This window comes from Prionailurus viverrinus, chromosome C2 (genome assembly GCF_022837055.1).
Source record: "Prionailurus viverrinus isolate Anna chromosome C2, UM_Priviv_1.0, whole genome shotgun sequence".
NCBI classification, from domain to species: Eukaryota; Metazoa; Chordata; class Mammalia; order Carnivora; family Felidae; genus Prionailurus; species Prionailurus viverrinus.
Window position 1 is genome coordinate 89,066,935 of NC_062569.1, and position 22,121 is coordinate 89,089,055.

The 22,121-nt window shown below is 44.7% G+C and overlaps 1 protein-coding gene across 1 annotated transcript in view; it reads left to right on the forward strand.

Annotated features, from left to right (window-relative positions):
• The window catches only part of HEG1 (heart development protein with EGF like domains 1), an 89,615-nt gene extending 70,932 nt beyond the window's left edge, over positions 1–18,683 (forward strand). Inside the window, exons 16-18 of the mRNA XM_047874009.1 lie at positions 7,384–7,471; positions 10,558–10,732; positions 13,416–18,683. Coding sequence (XP_047729965.1) covers positions 7,384–7,471; positions 10,558–10,732; positions 13,416–13,565 — 413 coding nt within the window. The 3' untranslated portion in view covers positions 13,566–18,683. The remainder of the gene's footprint in view (positions 1–7,383; positions 7,472–10,557; positions 10,733–13,415) is intronic.
• Positions 18,684–22,121: the final 3,438 nt, after the last annotated feature.

A 22,121-nucleotide genomic window follows, 5' to 3' on the forward strand; every position in this document is an offset into this window, starting at 1 on the left:
TTCTACTCTGCAGATACACCATTCCCATTACTACCTCTTTAATGTCTTTTTTTATATTCCCATCCTCTAAGCCATTTTTCTATTTTGTGGTTCTTGTCACTTTGTGATTATAGAACTCGCATAATTTTCCTAGATTACCTTTGTCTGGCTGCAGACGTTTTTACCCATCCCTCTTATATGTTCACAACGTGCCTTAAAAAAATTTTTTTTAGGGGCGCCTGGGTGGCTCAGTCGGTTGAGCATCCGACTTCGGCTCAGGTCATGATCTTGCGGTTCGTGAGTTCAAGCCCCGCGTTGGGCTCTGTGCTGATGGCTCAGAGCCTGGAGCCTGTTTCGGATTCTGTGTCTCCCTCTCTCTGACCCTCCCCCGTTCATGCTCTGTCTCTTTCTGTCTCAAAAATAAATAAACGTTAAAAAAAAAATTTTTTTTTTAATTTTTTTAAAATTTTTATTTATTTTTGAGAGAGAGAGAGAGAAAGACAGGGCGTGAGTGGGGGAGGGGCAGAGAGAGAGGGAGACACAGAATCAGAAGCAGGCCCCAGGCTCTGAGCTGTCAGCACAGAGCCCAACGCGGGGCTCGAACCCATGAGCCATGAGATCATGACCTGAGCCAAAGTCGGACACTTAACAGACTGAGCTCACCAAGTGCCCCTCACAACATGCCTTTTTGTAGAACATTCTTTCTGTTCAAAGGTCCTGTGTTCCTTCAGCAGAGACTCCTTCCCCACCAACCTCCTAGCATGGCCAGCAAGGATTTAGAGCCTGTTTTCCCCACATATGAACCTCTTTCTCTGCTTCCAGTGAAACCAGAACATTCAACTTAAAGATCTACATGGTCTTCCCACCCATCCCACCATCTGGTGACCAATGTATAAAGTATCTTGTAGTGCATTCACTGTATTATTACACTAGGCTTTAAAAAGATTCACACCAGTGGAAATGCTGTGTGTTGGCAGGAGTCAGTTACTCATAACAAACATCCAAGATGACAGCACTAAACTGCTTAGGAACGAAAAAAGATAATTAATTGTCCAGAAGTCATCTGGAAATTTCATTCCCCTTGAAGCCAACATCTCACACAATCTTGACTGACCTCACTCAGTGTCAGAACAGAAAGGAAGCAGGGCTTGGGAGAGGGGAATATTGCTCTGTATCTCCTCTTGGGTATGGCCACTTACAGCCTATAGATGTGAGAAAGACACATTTCACAAGCTACAGACAAGAAAAAGAATGCTGTGAACAGAGATTCTGAAGGCAAGAGGAATGGAAAGATTTAAAAGGCAAAATTTTAACCATGCATTACTAATGAGCTCAGTGAGGGGGAACATGGGGATAACTGAAGGAATTTTTAAATACAACAATGTGGCCACCTAGAAAAGTCTGTAATGGGCTCAAGAGTTTTAAAAGAAGGTGTACTGGTTGGTTCAATTCTGACACCATTTGTGACGTGTGTGTTTTTTCCATGCCACCAAGCACTTAACTCACTTCTGACATGATCTACCTGGAGACAGCATCAGATCCCACATGTTAAAGGCTCGATCCCATAAGACCGTCTCCCCTTCCTCATCAGATGCCAACTGCAAGTCTGAGTGCCTGTTACCTACACTTCTGACCAACCAGCTGTGGATCAGTGTTCCCACAATACCCTCTGTGGGTTGCATTAATTTGCTAGAGTGGCTCACAGAACTCAAATAGTGTACTCACTAGATCACCAGTTTATTATAAAAGCATGTAACTCATGAACAGCCAGTTGGAAGAGGCACACAGAGCAAGGCCCAAGGGAAGGTTGGGGAGTTTTCCTATGTTCTCTCCCAGGGAGCCACTCTCCCCAGCTCTCTGCATGTTCATCTGCCCAGAAGCTCTGTGAACTCTGTCTTTTTGGATTGTTATGGAGGCTTCATTACATCAGCATGATTGACTAAGTCATTGGCCATTGATGAATTCAACCTCCAGCCCCTCTCCCCTCCCCAGAGGTCAGGGGATGGGAACCGAAAATTCCAACCCTCTAATCACATGGTTGATTCTCCTGGCAACCAGCCCTCCATCCTCAGGCACTTTCCAAAAGTCACCTCTTTAATATAACAAAAGACACCTTTCTGTTCTCTTCACTTAGGAAATTCCAAGGCTTTTAAAAACTTTGTGTCAGGAAGGGGTAAGACCAAATATATATTTCTTGTTATAAATCACAGTATCACAGTTGGCTAAGGTTCTTCTGGAGTAAATCAGCCTCACTAGCTTAAGCAACAAAAGACAGCTTAGTGGAAGGATCCTGGGGTGTGTCATGGAATTCCAGGGTCAGAAGGAGTAAGAAGCAGGGAATTGTGGGGAACCACAGCAGCTGGAGCTTAGGGGCTTGCTTTTCAGACTACACATTAACAAAACTCCATCTTTATCTCTCACCTTCACTCTTTGCTGTGTGTGTCCATGTGCAGGCTTTCCCTCCTTCCCAGACAACATGACTGAAAATAGACTCAGCAGGCAGCTTCAAGTACGTGTCACCATTCAGCCATTTTGAAAGAGAAGGCGTGTATGCGCTCTTTCTCTGTCTCTGTCTCTCTCCCTCTCTCTCTCTCTTCACCAAATTGCAAATCCTGGGAAGGAACTGACTGATCCACTTGGATCATGTGTTTACTCCTGGACCAGTCAGCTGTAGCCAGGGATGGTGCTATAAACACAAACGTAACCCACTCTAACCACCCCCGGTGTAACCTGCACATGAGGGGTGTGAACGTTCCCAGAGAGGGGCTGCCTAAACAGTCCTGTAGTAGTTTTCATCCAAATGAGCATATAAACAAGGACAAATGTAGCTTATAGGAAAGACCAAGCCCACAATGGGCTCCCAACAACGACAGCAGCATCAACCTATGATCAAACTACAAAAAGAATAAAGAAAAGATAGGCTGTAAAATATCAACAAATGTCAAGGAGAAAGTAGAACTAAGAATTCCAAGTTCATCATTCAGGAGAATCTCTTCCAATAGAAAGGATGGGATGGACAAGCCTAAGACGGCACTCATTGCCTTCTGTCTCACCGCAATAAATAAACAGAACACCCACAAAACTATAAATGTTATATTTGGTGTTTATTCAAACCCCATGCTCTTGTACATCATTATGTGGCCTCATCATAAATCCAAGGTCAGTCTTAAGTTCAAAAGATCTGTTTTAGTTCATGAACTCACTTGATAGCACATATGAGGGAAAAAATTATGGGTTATCTTGTCCATAAGCTCATTACAAGTTCCCGGTAATAAGACCTAACTGCCAAAGAGCATTGAACATACGCTTTAAAAAAGAGGAGGGAGGTTGTGTGTGTGTGTGAGTGCGTGTGTGTGAGTGTGTGTGTGTGTGTGTGTGTGTGTGTGTGTGTGTATGAATAACATTTGGGAAGTATAGAAAAGCGCAAAGAAGAAAGTAGAAGTTTAGCCATGATTTCCCAAGGCAGCTCCAACTTCTATGAATGTTTTGGTGGATCCCCTTCCAGCCATTTATGCTCATGTGCGTGAGGTCCTCTGTTTTCAGTACAGTGTTCTTTTCTCTACTGTGCAGTTGAAGCCAGTGCCACCCCATGTCTGGTCTGCAGTCTGGCAGCACCACCATGCCCCGGAATCTTGCCAGAGATCATCTCTCTTCTTGGCCCTACTCCAGACCTACAGAATTCAATCTCTCAGGCTGGGGACCAGGCATCCGTGTTCCCACAAGCCCTCTGGGTGACTCAGATGCACAGGAAAGCTTGAGAAATGCTGGTCTGTACCTTTGCTACTCAAAATGTGCTCTGTGGACCGTTCCTGGATAGGACAAGAGTAATACGAAACTGGAGAGGGAGCACCTGGGAACGTTTATGTTAATTCGATATGGCTGTGACATCCAAGCATGAAAGTTTTATTTTATTTTATACAACCAGTCCACAGGACTCCTTAAAAAATGGAGAAAGGGAAGTTCATGATTGGTGCCTGTAGGGAAAGGCAGGAATTGTCAATGAGGCTGTATTTTTTTATTTGAAAACAATACCCAAAATCACCAACAAAGAACTGGGCTTTGGCAGCAGATAGTTTGAGAAGCACTGGTCTACTCCATCTGTGTGTGTTTCTTTCTTTCTTTCTTTCTTTCTTTCTTTCTTTCTTTCTTTCTTTCTTAACATTTATTTCTTTATTTTGAGAGAGAGAGAGAGAGAGAGAGTGAGCAGGGGAAGGCCAGAGAGAGAGGGAGAGAGAGAATCCAAAGCAAGCTCCACACTGTCAGCGCAGAGCCCAAAAAGCAGGGCTCAATCTCACCATGAGATCGTGACCTGAGCCTAAATCAAGAGTCAGACGCTTAACCAACTGAGCCACCCCGGCACCCCCATCTGTGTTTCTTTTTAGACACAACTTTTGTTCCAAGGAGGACTCTGCCACAACTGGCAGCCAGTTGCAAGGGTGGCTTCTAAAATGAGTGCCTGCTCGTTTTGCTGGAAGTGGGAAAATTTGAACTTGGTGTGGAGGGTGAAGCAGGAGTAGACTTTGGCCTTTCATTAGGAACAAAGGAAGCCACTGTAGGATTTTAAAGCAGAGAAACGGCTTGATCAGACTTGTTCTTTGAAATGAGTGAGCAGGACTGGGCACCGGAAAGTGAGTTGGGAGGTGGTTGCCGTTGCCTGGTCAAAAGTTGATGGCAGTTTAGGGTGGTGTTGGTGGGGACAAAGAAAAGTCAACAAATTCAAGAGATTTTGTTGACAGGTGTCAAGAGATGTGGGAGAGGATTAGCTCATTCCGTGGTTTGCCTTTGCTTCCTATATGCCTTAATACTGATGGTTTTTCAAGATAATCAGGTTTCTGTGCTAATTATTTAAATAAATGATAGGTAAGTGGTTGGATAGCTTCTATTTGCTTTTATCACACAGTCTGCTTGCTGTCAGCTCTGCACATTACTTTGACTTTACCTGAATACCAAGAGAACATGTTTCCAGTCTTAATTTACTATAGAAAGTCTGGTTATTGGCCCTTTTTAAACATCCTACACCTTACGACCTGGGAACACAATTTTAATTATATTTCCAAAACAACAAAAAACCAATCCGAATACTGAATAGACTTTTTCTTTTAAATGTTTATTTATTTTTACGAGAGAGCGAGAGATAGAGAGCTAGCAGGGGTAGGGCGTAGAGAGAGGGAGACACAGAATCTGAGGCAGGCTCCAGACTCTGAGCTGTCAGCACAGAGCCTGGCATGGGCCTCAAACTCACGAACCGTGCAATCCTGACCTGAGGCGAAGTCAGGCACTTCACTGAGCCACCCAGGTGCCTCTGAATACTTTATTGAAAATGTAATTTTGCCAGAAATATGCAGGTATAAAACCAATTAATTAAAATGTTAATATTGTTTATTACATATGATATGTGTGCTTACATACATGACTGCTAGTATCTGGTAGTTAAATCCAGTTTGTATGTATTCAGTGAACAACTCAGTGCCTAGCATGGTTCATGCAGTGATTCCCGAACTCTAGACTTAGTTGACCAGTAATATTTCTTATAATATAGGGTTGCCTACTTTTTATCTTATCAAGTAAGAGCCTAAAACCAAATAAAGAATTTTTATATCTACTTTATCATCATCAATTCAAAAACTTTAAAAACAATTAATATCAAAGTGTGGGAAGTAGTCAAGAAATGTTTCTCTATTTTCTCCATTACTTTTTTTAAAAAACAACTTTACTGGAGGCCTAATTTACACATAATAAAATGCACCCATCTTAAGTGAGAAAAAAAAAGTAGGAAGGCTAAAATCTTAGAACAGTTGTAAAACCAACAGATTCAGTTTTTGAAGACTTCATGTGTTATGCCCAGAATTCGTGATCCCCAAAGACCACTAGGGAGCCGAGCCCGATGCAAAAGCAAAGAGCCTTTATTCGAGCTAGCTCGAGCTCAATCCCCTACCTGCACCGACGCAGCAGCGGTGAGATACCAGGGAAAGAGAGTGAGTTTCAAAAGGACAAAGGTTTTATTGGGGCCTGGGGGCAGTTGGTGAGGTAATGGCTATGGCCTCAGCCGATTGGCTGGGGAGGGGTCCTGGGGAAGGGTCCGGCAGGTGAGGGAGGGTTTACTCAAGGGGAGGAGGTGTGGTCAAGGTGAAGGACACAGAACAAGATGGAGTCGGCTGGCGTAGGCCCGCCCTTTCACATGCATCTCCTTTAGTTTTCTGTTAGTGAAAATGACATCGGGGCTGGTCTACAGGTAGAATTTGGGATCCATGCACCATTCTAGGAGTGGCTGAGAAAGGATAGGTCTTCTCAAAACAGTGTAGGTAGGGAAAGAAAAAAATTTCCCCCTCTATCCTTCTAGAACCGTACCTCCCTCCCCTCAGTAAAAGATTAACCGGAGAAAAATAAAACCATTTTAATTATATAGCACACATAGGAACCCCACAAAGATATGAGGCTCAAAGGCAGCCAGATATTTGATGCTTATATACCCTTCTGAATTAAGGAAAGGGCTAGGTGTCAGGGACTGCAAAGGCAAGCCGGTGAAGGTAAGAGGAGGAAATGTTAGGTCAACAAAGGCTGCCGGGCGGGGAAGACCAGTTCTCTTTGTTGAAAAAATGATCTTTGGTCACAGCAGCCTTCCCGGCATAGGCCCCTTTTCTAATGTAAATCTCCCTTACAAAAGGGTTACTCCTCTTTTTTTTTTTTTTAATTGTTTTTAATGTTTATTTAAAAATTTTTTTTAATGTTTATTCATTATTGAGAGATAGAGAGAAACTGAGCATGAACAGGGGAGGGGCAGAGAGAGGGGAAGACACAGAATCTGAAGCAGGCTCCAGGCTCTGAGCTGTCAGCACAGAGCCCGACGCGGGGCTCAAACTCACCAACCGTGAGATCATGACCTGAGCCGAAGTCGGCCGCCCAACCGACTGAGCCACCCAGGCGCCCCTTTAATGTTTATTTTGTTTTTGAGAGAGAGAGACAGACAGAGGTAGAGGCAGAGGCAGAGGCAGAGGTAGACAGGGCATGAGCGGGGGAGGGGCAGAGGGGGAAGCCGACAAAATCTGAAGCAGGCCCCAGGCTCTGAGCTGTCAGACCCTTAACCGACTGAACCGCCCAGGCGACCCGAGGGTTACTCCTGGTCTTTTCAGAGCTTCTCCTGTGTTGCAGTTTCTCAAAAATAATCAGCTCAAAATAAGCATGCCAACAAGGAATATTTGGGGTAGTATACTGTACTATTCTCCAACAGAGAAAATGCAGTGCTGGCCTTGAGGAGCCCTTCCTAGGGGCCCAGGAATGAAAGGTGAGGTCCCCAGCTAAGGCCTGATGATAGCTATGGGCTGGGGAGGGAATCACTCCTTCGTATGCATTTATTTATTTATTACCTCTTACCTGTCCACTTTTATCCTTTTTTAACCTGTTTAGCCTATCAGCTGATCACCGTGGTGATTGCAGCAGCAGGAGGCGGGCTTCTCCTTATTCTAGGCATTGCGCTGATTGTTACCTGCTGCCGGTGAGTGATGGGGGTTCACATTCTATTTCTCTTTGCCTGTGCTAAGCACAGGTCAGTTTTTACTCTTTTAAAGAATGGTTGGGGTGGTTCGCAGTATTAAATCATAATGTATGACTGAACCATTAAAAAAAGGAGAAAGGGAAATTCCTGATAGGTAGTGCCATTGAACAAAGAAAAGGATACCACATGGGACTTTATTTCCTTTACTAAAAGAGAATACCCAAAAGCACAAGCAACAAAAAAGTGATAGATTGGACTTCATCAAAAGTAAAAACTTCTGTGCTTCAAAGAACATTATCAAGAAAATGAAAACACAGCTCACTGAACAGGAGAAAGTGTGTGAAAGTCCTATGTCTAATAAGGGACTGTATCTAGAATATATTAAGAATTCTACAACTCAATAATAAAGATGCAACCTAATTTAAAAATGGGCAAAGAACTTGAATAGACATTTCGCCAAACGGGATAAACATATGGCCAGGAGGCACATGAAAGAATGCTCAGTATCATTAGCCATTAGGGAAATGCAAATGAAATTGCCATTAGATACCACTTCGCACCCACTAAAATGGCTATTTAAAAAAAAAGAAAGAAAGAAAATAGCAAATGTTGGTGAGGATGTGGAGAGATTAGAATGCTCACACTCTGCTGGTGGAAACACAAAATGGTGCAGCGGCTTTGAAAAAGTCTGGCAGTTCCTCAGAAAGTGAAACATAGTGTTGCCATTTGACCCAGCACCTCTGCTCTGAGGTAGCTACGGAGAGAACTGAATATGTGTGTCTACACGTGTCTACACAGAAACATGTACATGAGTGTTCATAGCAGCATTATTCATAGGAGCCAAAAGGTGAAAAAAACCCCAATATCTACCAATTGATGACTAGATAGACAAGATGGGATATATCCACACAATGGAATATTATTCAACCATCAAAAGGAGCATAGTACTGACACAAGCTATAAAGTTTATGAACTTTGAAAATATACTAAGTGAAAGAAGTCAGTCACAAAAGACCACCTACTATATGATTCCATTTATATGAAATGTTCAAAATAGGCAAATCTAATAGAGGTCGAAAGTAGATTAATGGTTGTCTAGGGCTGGGGTGGAGGGGGAGTGGGGACTGGGGAGTAATGGCCAAGGAATAGGGGGTTTCTTTTTGGGGTGATGGAAGTGTAAAATTGATTGTGATGATGGTTGCACAAGTCTGAATATACTACAACCACTGGTGTGTACACTTTGGGCACATTTAGAAGCAAAGATGAAGAGGGTTACCTGAGATAATTTAGCAGTAAACAATTTGTAGCAGGCATGTGGGGTGAGCAGGGGCTCAGCACAAGGCTTGGCTCTGGGCCTCTTGGAAGCCAGTGTGATTGAGTTTCTACTGGAAAAGGAAGAGAAAGGAAGGAGTTGGATTCTCAGTGATTATCTATTCAGATAAGAGAAAGTTATGACCTCTGATTTAGATGATTATAAATGGCAGGAATTTCTCTGACGCAACAGATGGATGGCACTTCCCAAAATAGCAAGTTATCTTTTGGACCGTTGGCATGAATGACATTTTAAGATATCCTTCACCTCTAGGAAGGCTGCAGAGAGCAGTGTACCCTAACTGCCCATTCGGGAACATGGTCCTTTGCCTGTCATTTACAAAGTTACCACCAAATCATCAAAGACAAACTATGAGTGGAAATAAAATCCTGGGTATGAGACTAGAAGCTAGAGGGATTAAACCTCAAGGAGACGTAAGTCTCATATTTGCTAAGGGTGCAGTACCAGGTAGTATAACCGCCTGGAGAAGGAGCCTGTGACCATGGGCTGCAAAGGGAAGGTGACTGTGAATTAGTAAGTCATTGTTTGAAACCGGACGCCCTGCCCTCCAGGGAGCAACACAGTGGCAGGTCTGTTCTTAACGTGCAAGGAAAGACAACGCCTAAGCCACATGCTGGACATTTGGTTTTATGACCCTGAGTCATTTCATGCCTTCCCAGAAAGTTTATTTATAGGAAAGTGAGGTAAAAAGGAAGAAACTTCAGAATATCTTACCCAGGGCAAATGTAACTAAAAATGTCTGATCCCAGGCCCATTCGATAAGTGAATCACACATATTTCTTTTTTTTTTTTTTAACGTTTATTTATTTTGAGAGAAAGAGAGAAGGGGAGGGGCAGAGAGAGAGGGAGAGAAGATCCCAAGCAGGTCCTGTACTGTCAGCACAGAGCCTGATCCGGGGCTTGATCCCATGAACTGTGAGATCATGACCTGAGCCAAAACCAAGACTCTGACACTTAAGCAACTGAGCCACCCAGGCACCCCGAATCACACATATTTCAACCATTTCTAGCTAGTGAACCCTCACAGGTAGGGAACTTATCCTGGGCTTTCCCTAACCTGCTGAAAGGAGAATATGTGTGGGAACTATAAACAGGTGGGCATTTTTGCAGGTGAAATATCCTGTTTTTATGGTCTGTGAAGTAGCCTCATGTGGTAAAATGGCACTGGCTGGTGAAGCGGGAGGCCTGAACTCTAGTCCCACTTTGCTAGTAGCAAAATGTGACCTGGGGAGCAAGTCTCATCTCTTTGCAAAGCCAGAACTGTCTCATCCCCAGAGCTCCTCTTTTTAGTAAATCTTGGTGTGATCTAGAAGCTTCCATGTACATTCTCGTGCTCAGGCAGGTTTGGAACCACTGGACTGAAGAATCCTAAAGGCCCTTTGGTGCCAGCATTCTGGGAATTTATGACCCTGATTTCCCTGGCTCCACCGTGAGGCAGCAACCTCTGTCCCCAGAAGAGACTGTCTACCTTGCTGCAGCTGTGTTTGTCCTCTCTGTCCCTGGTAACCTGTCCCTTCGAGTTGGAAGACTTTTTTGTTTTGCATTTTTTTTTTTGCATCTAATTGAATTTTCACTTGTTTTAGGCAAACACTAAAAATAATAATAATGCCATTTTTCAGTGGACATCTACAGAAGAATATAATGGTAGCTTTCAGTCTAATTTACCTTCTAAAATAATAGAATGTGCTTTCACAGATATCATTTCTTTACAGAACTTATTCATTTAAATTTCCAAATGTTTTTCATTCCACAGAAAGAGTAAAAATGACATAAGCAAACTCATCTTCAAAAGTGGGGATTTCCAAATGTCTCCCTATGCTGAGTACCCCAAGAACCCTCGCTCACAAGACTGGGGCCGAGAAGCTATTGAAATGCATGAGAATGGAAGTACCAAAAACCTCCTCCAGATGACGGATGTGTATTACTCGGTGCGTATCCCTTTGCCTGGTGCAGCTCAGGCTCGAGTTCCCTCTGACGATTCCCTCTGGACTGTGTTTGGTGGTAAAGACGCTACCAGTCAGTTGAGGGTTTAAGAGAATGGTGGCATGAGCCTCTTATTTACATAATTTAATATTCAGTTTACTTACGATCTATTTGCATGGTGTCTATTAGTTTTGACATCAAGATATAAAGGATATTTCCACAGAACACATTACTTTCATGGGGTCGTAGCAGTAACCCTTCTTGTTATGGAATTTGCTTTTAAGATATAAGATTGGAAACTGAGAGAAAATTCAGTGACATTTAGCCTGTGGCCCTTGCACATGCTTTACCTCCTGTGGTTTGGGTAGTTAAAACTGGGGGATTGGAAACAGGTATAAAGAGAACAATTCAATGTCATCCTCAACAAGCACTTCTCAGAAGTTTAGAAGAGTATTCACTCAGTAGGTCTTCAATAATTGACTGCACCCAGCCCTGGACTGCATCATTTGGAAAGCTGGTAGACTACCTTGAACCCTTGCTCCTTCTGTCCCGCATTGAATAACCCCTGTCTTATTCCCATGTGCTGCCTGGTTCATTTCACCATCACGCTGCCTCAGCCCTCCAGCAAACACAACCCTGAGCTGAAAAGTAAACAGACATAGGTGACCTCTCATCCCATGTAGACCCGTTTGAGGTAGCAATAAACATGAAACCTTGCCCTGTGGGAACTTAATAGCACTAGGCAATCCTGTGACAGAAGTCACAACACCTCTGGTTACTATGGGGACTAACCATGAGGGTTCAGACTTTGGATGGGAGGGGTTCACACTAAGGATGCTGTTGTTAACAGTGGACCCTTTGAAGAACTTGAAACTGGAGGAAGAACAAGGGGAATAAGGGGAAAAATAAACACAGACACAAACAGCGCTAGTTGAAATGTTCCCACTGATGTTTCTGCGTAAGTGCTTTGCTTCCTTCTCAGTCTGGGAACTCCTTTTACTCTAATAACTGCAGCCATGTATCTGCAGATATCTGCTAACCAAGCAGGGGGCTTACCCAAGTGTGCCCGCACACTTGCACATTTTACTAGGGACTCTTCACCCCAGCGTGGTGAGATCACATAGGGACAAACAGACCCGTGGTGTCGTAGGACCAACTTCTCTTCGTTTCCATGGAGTTAGCTAAAGAGTTGCCTTAAATAGATATCATCAGGAACTTAGACCAGCCCCATCTGCACATCGGAAATAGGCTGAGCAGTCTGTAGAAGCAGGGCCTACGCTTATGGCGTGAAGCAGCTTGTCACCTGAGAAGGCTGTCCCTCACAGTGGTCTCAGGTGTATTTTGGGCACCCCTAGGATTCATGTTCATTATATGCCGTATCCAGTGTTTTCTTTCTGCCAGGCAAGCATTTTCTCCTGGTGGTCCTCAGTGGGGCCTCCTCAAAGTAGCCATGTCATTCCTTGGGGGCTTCTTTTGCACATCAGCTAGGTAGTCATGATGCTCTCAGCTAGGATCTGGTCAGAGACACCCTAGAATCACTGTTGGCCTCCCGCCCTGAGGTACTCACTCCACCTTTGACAGCTGGTCCTATGACCTTGCAAAAGTCAACTCCCCATTCATGGCAGAGACAGTAGTGTTCTGCTAAATGCCAGGGAGGATTTAAAGCCATTGTGGTCTACAGAGACAGACACACCTGGTAATAATCAAGTAATAATCTTGATAATTAGCCCAGGTCTTTTCCTGTGTTGGTCTAAAATTGCTGGGCTCCCCTTGATAGTTTTTTTAATCTCCTTGTAAAATATAGGCAGGGGCACCTGGGTGGCACAGTCAGCTAAGTGTCCAACTCTGGATCTCAGCTCAGGTCTTGATCTCAGGGTCATGAGTTCAAGCCTGCACTGAGTTCCATGCTGGGCATGAAGCCTACTAAGAAAAAGGAGAGGAGAGGAGAGGAGGGGAGGGGAGGGGAGGGGAGGGGAGGGGAGGGGAGGGGAAAAGAAAGAAGGAAAGAAAGAAAGAAAGAAAGAAAGAAAGAAAGAAAGAAAGAAAGAAAGAAAGAAAGAAAGAAAGAAAAGAAAAGGAAGAAAAGAAAGGAAAGGGAGGGAGGGAAGGAAGAAAGAAAGAGAGAGGGAGGGAGGGAGGAAAAGAAAGAGAGAGAGGAAGGAAGGAAAGAGGGAGGGAGGAAGGAAGGAAGGAGAGAAAGAAAAGAAAGCAAGAAAGAAAAGAGATAAAAAATGAATTATAGGCAAAAGTATCCCAGGGTTCACAAAAGGAGGGCCTGGAAGGTCCTGACTTCTGGGTCGGGCCCTGCTCTGCTGTGTTTAGCTGCCTCCATCGTAGGTTTGTTAAAACATAGCATTACTCTTTTTTTTTTTTAATTTTTTTTTAACGTTTTTATTTATTTTTGAGACAGAGAGAGACAGAGTATGAACAGGGGAGAGGCAGAGAGAGAGGGAGACACAGAATCTGAAACAGGCTCCAGGCTCTGAGCTGTCAGCACAGAGCCCGACGCGGGGCTGGAACTCACGGACCATGAGATCATGACCTGAGCCGAAGTCGGACGCTCAACCGACCAAGCCACCCAGGCGCCCCAGAACATAGCATTATTCTTAAAGAAACAAAACCACACACACATTAAATTAGATCCATGAATAATAAATTGACTTTTCTCCTTTTCTTTCTGACCACCAGCCCACAGGTGTAAGGAATCCTGAACTTGAACGAAATGGACTCTACCCGGCCTACACTGGACTGCCGGGGTCACGGCACTCGTGCATCTTCCCTGGACAGTATAACCCATCTTTCATCAGTGATGAGAGCAGGAGAAGAGACTATTTCTAAGTGCGGAAGAGAGAGGGAGGGCCCACTGCTCTGAGCAACTTGCGGGATCTCGGCTGCTCAGAGTACTGTACCAGGGGGGCCCGCGAATACTGGCTGCTCCCAGGACTCGCGGAGCCACATGTGAATGGCAAGCAGGAAGCGGGACAGGCGTGAGGGGCATAACCACAGTGGAAGGAGACGGATGGATGCGGGGACGTGGAACTGAGGGCTGCTTGTTAGGCACCTTCACTGTTACTGTGAACGTGAACGTGGGCCGGTACCAGGAGTCTCTGAGTTCAGCAGCCGCCACCGGCCGAGGGCTGACTGTTAGCCAGGCACATGGTCAGGCACCTTCACCAGGACCTAGTCTTTCCTCAGTTTGCACTTTAGTAAATTGGATAGGGAGGTCTCCTTTTGGATTTGTTTCAAGACTGTTCCAGAAAGAAGGCCTCTCTTCCTCAGACACTTCCATAGGCCTCAGTTGGGTGGTGGTTAATTTACGGCAGAGCACTGGCTCTTTTGTTGTGTTCCTGCCCAGTATCCACATGCTCAACAACAGATGACGATGATAAACATACCGCTAAGGTTTGGAGATGCTGTAGGAGAACATACAGTATTTTCGTGGGCTTCTAAGTCTCCTGCAGTTTCCAAGCCCACCCTCAAAATGAGGAATTGAAATTTATGAGGCACAGCACACACTCCACTTTGTTTTTTAATCAAGGTGACACGTTTATTTAGGAGTATTTTTTCCCTCTGCAGTTACATCCCACTTTTTCAGATAAGTCTGGATCCGGGCAAAACAAGCTCCACGTGGGTTTCAGTAGAGGCGCCCCCTTGCCTGTGGTGAGGCCCAGCAGGCAGCAGTGGGCACAGGCGCTGGGCGAGGGCCCTGGTGGGGGACTCTCAGAGCTGGAGGCGGTGGGGTGCTTCTCGTCCCTGAGCACCTCGCCCCCCACCTTTGAGGCCCAAGTACTATGTGTATGCAGTAGAAATGGAGAGCAGAATGCAGATTGGGTCTGAGGGGCGTTCCACCACTAATGGAAAAGCAGCCTGATGGAGTCCCCGCAGCTGAATGTGGTGAAAGGAGCAGGCTGATGGGGCACGTTCAGTTTCCTGAAACCCAGTGCTTTGGGAAGCCATGTGGGTTCCTGAGGAAGCCTAGGGAGCTGGGATAGAGCCACACGTCCCGTCTGTGAGTCTGCTTCCTTACTAGTGCAGCCTTCTTTGATTGTATCCCAGATCTTGTCCACTGACTCAGTGCGAACTTTCAACCAACTGCTCAAAGCTGTTTATTCACTGAATAACTTATTTTCACTCATGCAGTAATTTGTACCTCTTTACACTACTGCATGGTTCCCTCCAGAAACATCATTTAAGTCAGCATTGGAGAGCTAAAGACTTGTGGCCAGTTAAGGAGTTGAGAGTTTGCCTTTGGGAAGGAAATTCCACCTGTCTTATTTATTATGCCTGCGAGATGGGTCCTGGGAGGAGGGGGCATACCCCGTACTCAGCGTCTTTAACTGCTGCTTGGGGAACTGCAGTTGTTCTCATCATCTGCTTTTGAAACATCCTGTTTTGGGATGAGAACACAGTGGCAAAAGAATTGTTCCCATCCTGAAGCTTGGAGCTCCGTGGCACCTGCAGCATTTATGGAAGCGGTGTAGCCTTCGGGGACAGTTCAGTCTTGGGTGTGGTTGTTTTCTCAGAGTTCTCTTTTTAGAATGCATCTCATCCTTATTCTTATGTAATCCTCGTCCTAACAGTCTTAAGTGTCAACTCCTGTGTCCCAGGGTCTCCACGAGCCAGGAACACAAATCAGGTGTGATGCTTCTTAGTCGTTAAATTGCACTCATCTCCCGAGAAACGCAAACAATTCTGTTTTTGTCAGTGGATGCCGACTTAAAATTTCAGAGCATCACCTTTCAGAATCCTTGGGTCTTGGATCTCTCTGGGGAAGCAAACAGCCCTTTGTGCCTCCTGGTCTTGCATCTAACTGGAGAGCTCTGAGCCCCTGCACTCCGGCTCACCGTAGCCGACAGGCTTGGCTGTCTCGCGAGTAGCCTAGCTTCCTGGCTCTCGATATTGATCCTTGCTCCTCCCAGGGACCCAGAGCCATGGCGGGGAGCTATTCCCAGGCTTACTCAGCTAAGGGTGTTGGATGACATCACAGCTGACAAATCATCTCCTGTGTCAGGACTAGAAGCTAGAAGTTACATAAAATGAAGTGTTCTGTCTCAAAAGCATTCTTGGGAAGAATCCCAAAGTCCAGAAAACAGTGTCCTGTGAGTTCCAAGAATGCTTTCCTGTGAGTACGTTTTGTGCACATGAAATGGATTAAGAATATTGTTTTTCATTTACTGTGAAAAAAGGAGGACCCGTACAATGTTAAGTTCATATGTATCTCATTTCTAGGAGGCTGTGGGGTTGGAGAAAGTGTATCTCAAAAGCATGAGGGTCTAAGAAGGTATGCAAACAGCATGATTGTTATCCGGTGCCAGCTGCCACCCTGAGTGAGGAAGGGAGAGGCTGGCTTTGCCCCGGCCTGGGGTTAATACCTCCTAAAGGACCCTGCCTGGGCCTAGGGCAAACAACCAATAGGACAGCAGCAGCTGCTGGATTGAAGGGACAGGGCTGGGGGCACCCGTGGCAAGCAGAAGCTCTCAGCTCCCATATAGGTGCTCGGTATCAGCCCCTGTACCTGGAATGTGTGATCCGTGCCCATAGAAATACCATGGTCCTGCCTCCCTGGGGCCCCACAGCTAGGGGAAGGTGGAAGGGAAAAGTGACACTTAACTGCTCTTGAGAGGCTTAAACTTCTGCAGGGAGAGCTGACTGAATAGAAACCATGCATCCTGTAGCAAGCGGAAGCACTTTGCTGGGACTCTCAGAGCAGGGTGGGACTCACCTGCCAGCCACTTGGCAACTGTGGGTTTTGTTTAAACTCCAGGGGCTCTTATTTCTCCTGTCTTTTCCTCTCTGCCCCATGAGTCAGCCCAGGACACTGGAGACAACTTAAGAAGTCTACCTGTCACAGCCAGAATCTCTGGTGGTTCCCACTATGGCCAGGCTCTGTGCAATGTCCCTGGCCTCACTCACCACACCCTTGTGAAGTATGCATGAGAGTGTCTGTTTCTTGTACGTGTGAACTTCCAGAGAGGAAAAATATCTTGCCTTGGAGAGCCAGGATTCAAACCCTTCTCCCTGCCTTGCCATCATGGTGAATGCCTCGCCGTCTAAGTGTACCTTAAATGTCAAAGAGGGCTTGAGAGACTGGGCTTAAAATATACTTAAGAAAAAAATAAATAACCTTAATATTATTAAGCATTAACTAAACTAATGAGATGAAATGCAAAAAAAAAAAAAAAAAGGTTGAATCCTTTTGGAAAAAGTCCTTTCAGGTTTGTTATTGCATATATTTCTTGGACACTTGAGGTCATCATTAATAGCGACTGGCTTGTGCTTAGCAAGAAGCATACTGGTGCATGGCTTTGAGTGTAGGAAGGGTAAGGCGATGACCCAGGTTTCTGACAAACACAGCCAGACTTAGATGTCCATCTCAAGGCTGTTTGGCCTTGTTCCCATGGTAAGGCCATGGCTCCCACATACTGGAAGCACATTTTTGTGAACGTTATCAGAAATTGGGAACATATTCAGTTGAATGTCTTAAATGCTGACAAATCTTCCTTCTTTGACGAAATTTTATTTTCAGAAGCAGCTAAGTCATTTAGAGCCAAAATTGTTGAATGGGTAGTGTAATCAAGCTGGCTGATAGCATTTGAAATTATAAACAAAGATGTGAGTATTAAGCTCTTCAAGAGGTAATTCTTAAGAAGTTGGCCCAAACAGAAGGGCAGCATCTTTGCAAGACAAGGCAGGATGGCTGCCAGAGAAAATGTTTTTGAAGGACGATATTTTTCAGATGTCAAAGTTCCCAGAGCAGGCACATGAGGGTCATCCCTCACACGTGGCTTTGTGGGGCCTCCATGAAGCCATCTTGCCCACTGGCGAAGTGCCCAGGTGCGCGGTAACTCTGGGAACTTTGCCTGAAGAAGCCAAAGCTGAGCATTCTAGTTGCTCCTGGCTTAGGTCAGCCCAGTGTACCCCAAAGTAGGGTTGAGACCCATAGTTCTAAGATACTTACACTGATTTCAAAGCAAGAGTACTTCTTTGGAGACAGAAAGAATACAAAGTTCAGTATTTTCTATCTTTAAAACTGCCCTTAATATCAAAGATATTTTTCTATGTGAAGACTTGTGTGGAGTTAAAAGGGACCTGTCCTTTCCTCCTTCTTGACAAAGCATCATTCTGAGGCTCTCATGTGCCTTTTTGGAAGAGAGAGATGGTTTTGTAGAATTGTCTTTTGAGTATGTGTTCTGTTTTTCTTTTTTTTTTTTTTCCTTAAATCCCCAGAGAAGGAAACTGGTTAAAATACTAGAAACATCAAAGTATTAAATGCCAGTGAATTTGTTGTGCTAAAATATCTTTTCAATAGTGTTATCATCCATCCTAGTTGGTGTCAACTGCTCACAGAAAAGCCTGTGAAACCAAAGGGGACAATTAAGGTTTACAAAGAGACAGGTCTTAGACCAGCTTTGTCCTCTCTGCATTTTTTAAGAGGCTTTCAAAGGATCTGCATATTAGATTCTGGTTTTATATGTATTTTTGGACATGCACTGCAGGTGCAGAGTTCTTGTGTAGGAAGGATGGGACTGGACAGAAGTGGGATGGAACCAGGTCTGCCTGGGAAACTAACACAGATTTCTGTATTACCTTGGCCTGTTTCTTTAAAAAAAAAAAAAAAAAAGATGTCTTTCATCCTGGGTTGCTGTGAGTTTTGTTACTGTTTGTGTCGCTGGATTTATGGTTAAATGAAGCATGTAGCTGGGATATGAACTTCTTGAGTTTTCACATTGTCCCGAGTTTCTTTTTGCAAACCTTTAAACCTTAGCCCCTGGTTGATTGTGTTAAAACCATTATGAGAATGTTATTTAAAGTTGTATTATAATTGCAACCTCCACTAATTATTCAGTACTGTAGCAGCAAAGTATTATTTGTAAGAATTTCGTTATTTTTATACTTATACCTACTTTAAGTCTGGCGTTCTAGTCAGTAAATGATGCAATAAAATGAATATCATTTTCCTTGTGTGTTTTTCTCATACTAACAAGCTAATTAGACCAGAGTACAGAGTTACCCTTCACAAGTTAACAGTGGGAATGTGCAGTGAACTCTTGCATGGCAAATCTAGGGATTGAGTCATTTCTGTATCCTCAGTGCCCAGCACAGTGAGGAAAGACACTTTTGATGATGGGTGGATGGACAGTCACACTGACCTAAATGATAAAAAGCCTAATTCAGGTATAACACCTGCTTTTGTTTACCTTACTTTTCTTTCTGTGGATTGGAGAGTTTAGGTAACCAATTCAGATGTTAAACATTTCCTCCTGAATGGCCCCCTCCACCACCCCAGGCCAACTCTTCCCATCTTGGAGGGGGAAGGGCTATAAGCATATCTGTGCTCTGTGGCAGGGAGAATTCATGGAACTTGAAGAGATGGGCCATGAGCCTGAGCCTTACCCTTATGCTGGCCAGTGAATGTGGCTGCCTGGCTAGATGTATGTTCATTAATTATTTGCTTCCTTCAGTGCCTTTCATGACAGGGATGGATGAACCTCTTGGATGCTTTATGACAGAAACGTTGGGCACTAGGAGAGGCTAATAATGGCAGCTTGGTGCATGATGGTGAACTTCGGGCAGACTAGATCAGGGTTGCAGTCCCTCAAACATCTCAGAATGGAGATGACCAGCAGCACTCTCCTGTCCTGACCCAGCTCCCCCCAACTCCGCTTTCCCAGGCCACCCCAACTGAGATCTTCACAGGAGTCCAGGACTGACCCCTCTCTTTTTCCTACCCAGCTCAGCCAGACGTGATAAACATCGTGGCGTTTTCAGACCCACTCACCCCTGGTATCTGTTTGGGACCTAAAACGGGTCCAACGCTGTCCACTGACAAACTGGCCGGAGCGCTTGCCCTTCTTGTGCATCTGACCCGGGAATGTTGTGCCTCCACCTCAGGCATCGATTTGCCAGTAAGTAAAGACCTAAAAAATATCTGTAAAAGGACTTCACCAATGTACACGGAGTTGTTCCAGTTGCTTGGGAAGTGACGAAAGGTAAGGGGCATAATCTATAGATTAGATAGGCCAGAGTCCTTCTGTACGGGGTACTAGATGGCCAAGATATCTCTGACATCCCCAGAACTGGGTTGTGGCATCATGCAACCATCTCACTCAGCAAGCATGAACTCCAGAAAGAAGAGAGATGCCAGGAATAAAGACACTTGTTGATTTTTATTGCCCTCATAAAAACTTAAAGTACCATCAGAAGACCTGGGCTCTGACCACTGGTAAAGACATTCTCTAAATGTCATGGCTGTTTGTCCCAGATCATGATGTCAGACCGAAGTTGATTCATTAGTAACTGGTCCCAAAGACCTTGGACTTGCTGTCAAAGTATTGACAATTCCCTTCCCCGTCCCTCCACCTGCTCCCCATATCATGAAGGGATTAATGAGTGCAAAATTGTAAACTCTGGGGGTGGGAATGGAGCCTGTCCTATTGAATATTATATGTTCAGTGCCTGGTGCCTAACAGGCATTTGCTAAAACACAATGAGTGAATAAGTGGGAAGCTGAAACATTGCAACAGGAGAAATACACTGAAGTTGGAGGTCCTGGAGACTTAGTCGCTCCAGTAGCTGCAGGCTGGAGGCTCCATGATAGCAAGTATGCACACGGCTGTGACACACACTGAACAGGAACCCTTAGCAAAGATCTCTTGTAGCAAAGCCCAAGCAGGGCTTTAAAGATGTGCCAGGAAGCCCTTTGCCTGGTGGATTGTGGAACAATGGTACGATGAAATACTATTCAGCAAAGAAAAGGAACCAACTATCGCAGCAGGCAGCACCCCTTGCGAGAGTCTCACAACCATTGTGCTAAGTGAAAAGAGCCAGACATAAAAGCCTTCATACTGTATAATTCCATCTATATTACATTCCAGAAAAGACAAAACTGTGGGGACAGGAAAACAGATGAGTGGTTGCTTGGAGGTAGGGAGGGGCATTTCTGCTGTTCTCTAAACATTTCCAGCTTTCCTCCTTCCAGGCACATGGTAGGATGCACTTCCCGCCTCTTTTCAAATAGGGCCATGTGACTTGCTTTGACCAAAGAAATGTGAGTGGAAGCGAAATGTAACACTTCTGGGAAGACCCTTTAAGAGCCAGTGTGTAAGGTTCACTCCTCTTGTCTCAGCAGTCATGGAAATACATGTTGAAGTGCAGCCACTACTGTTGGCCTGGGACCCTGGCTCATCGGGCTTAGAGATATCCTTTTGCTTTGTTATGTACTGAGATTTAGGAGTCATTTACTGCAGCATTACCTGGTCCATCCTGACCAGCACAGCGCTCTAAAATTAACACTAGCGACTGATGTTTACATGAATTGCTTGGTCACTAGTTCGATGCCATGGAACATTTATGATTATCATTGAAATTGTCCAACTAAGTGATTTTAGGTTTGTGTGATTGTTTTTTTGTCTTGTTTTTTAGCAGGTCACATTAGAGACCTTCAATAGTGGCTAATATTTTTTAAGCCCGATGCTTGAAACTTTGTGATATGGATGAGCTTTTGAACCAGAATGACCTAGGTTTGAAACAGTTTATTAGCTGTGAGATCTTGATGAATTTTTTGACTATTTGGATCATTACTTTCCTCCTCTATGAAATTAGAAATAATGAGGGGCGCCTGGGTGGCTCAGTCGGTTAAGTGTCCGACTTCAGCTCAGGTCACGATCTCGCGATCCCGCGGTCCGTGAGTTCGAGCCCCGCGTTGGGCTCTGGGCTGATGGCTCAGAGCCTGGAGCCTGCTTCCAGTTCTGTGTCTCCCTCTCTCTCTGCCCCTCCCCCGTTCATGCTCTGTCTCTCTCTGTCTCAAAAATAAATAAATGTTAAAAAAAAAAATTAAAAAAAAAAAAAAGAAATAATGATATCCTAATTCAGAGGTATGTTGAAAGATTAAATGATAGGATGTCTCTAAAGTGTATCTGAATGGGGTGCCTGGGTGGCTCAGTTGGTTGAACCTCTGACTTCAGCTCAGGTCATGATCTCACAGTTCATGAGTTCAAGCCCCATGTTGGGCTCTCAACTGTCAGTGTGGAACTCACTTCAGATCCTCTGTCCCTCCCCCACTCTCTCTTCTTCCCCTGCTTCAAAAATAAAAACACTTCAAGGGGCGCCTGGGTGGCTCAGTCGGTTAAGCGTCCGACTTTCGCTCAGGTCACGATCTCGCGGTCCGTGAGTTCGAGCCCCGCGTCAGGCTCTGGGCTGATGGCTCAGAGCCTGGAGCCTGCTTCCGATTCTGTGTCTCCCTCTCTCTCTGCCCCTCCCCCGTTCATGCTCTGTCTCTCTCTGTCTCAAAAATAAATACATGTTAAAAAAAATTAAAAAAAAAAAATAAAAACATTTCAAAAAGTTGCCAGAAAAATAATAAAGTGTATCTGAACAATAGGATGCATCGTTTAC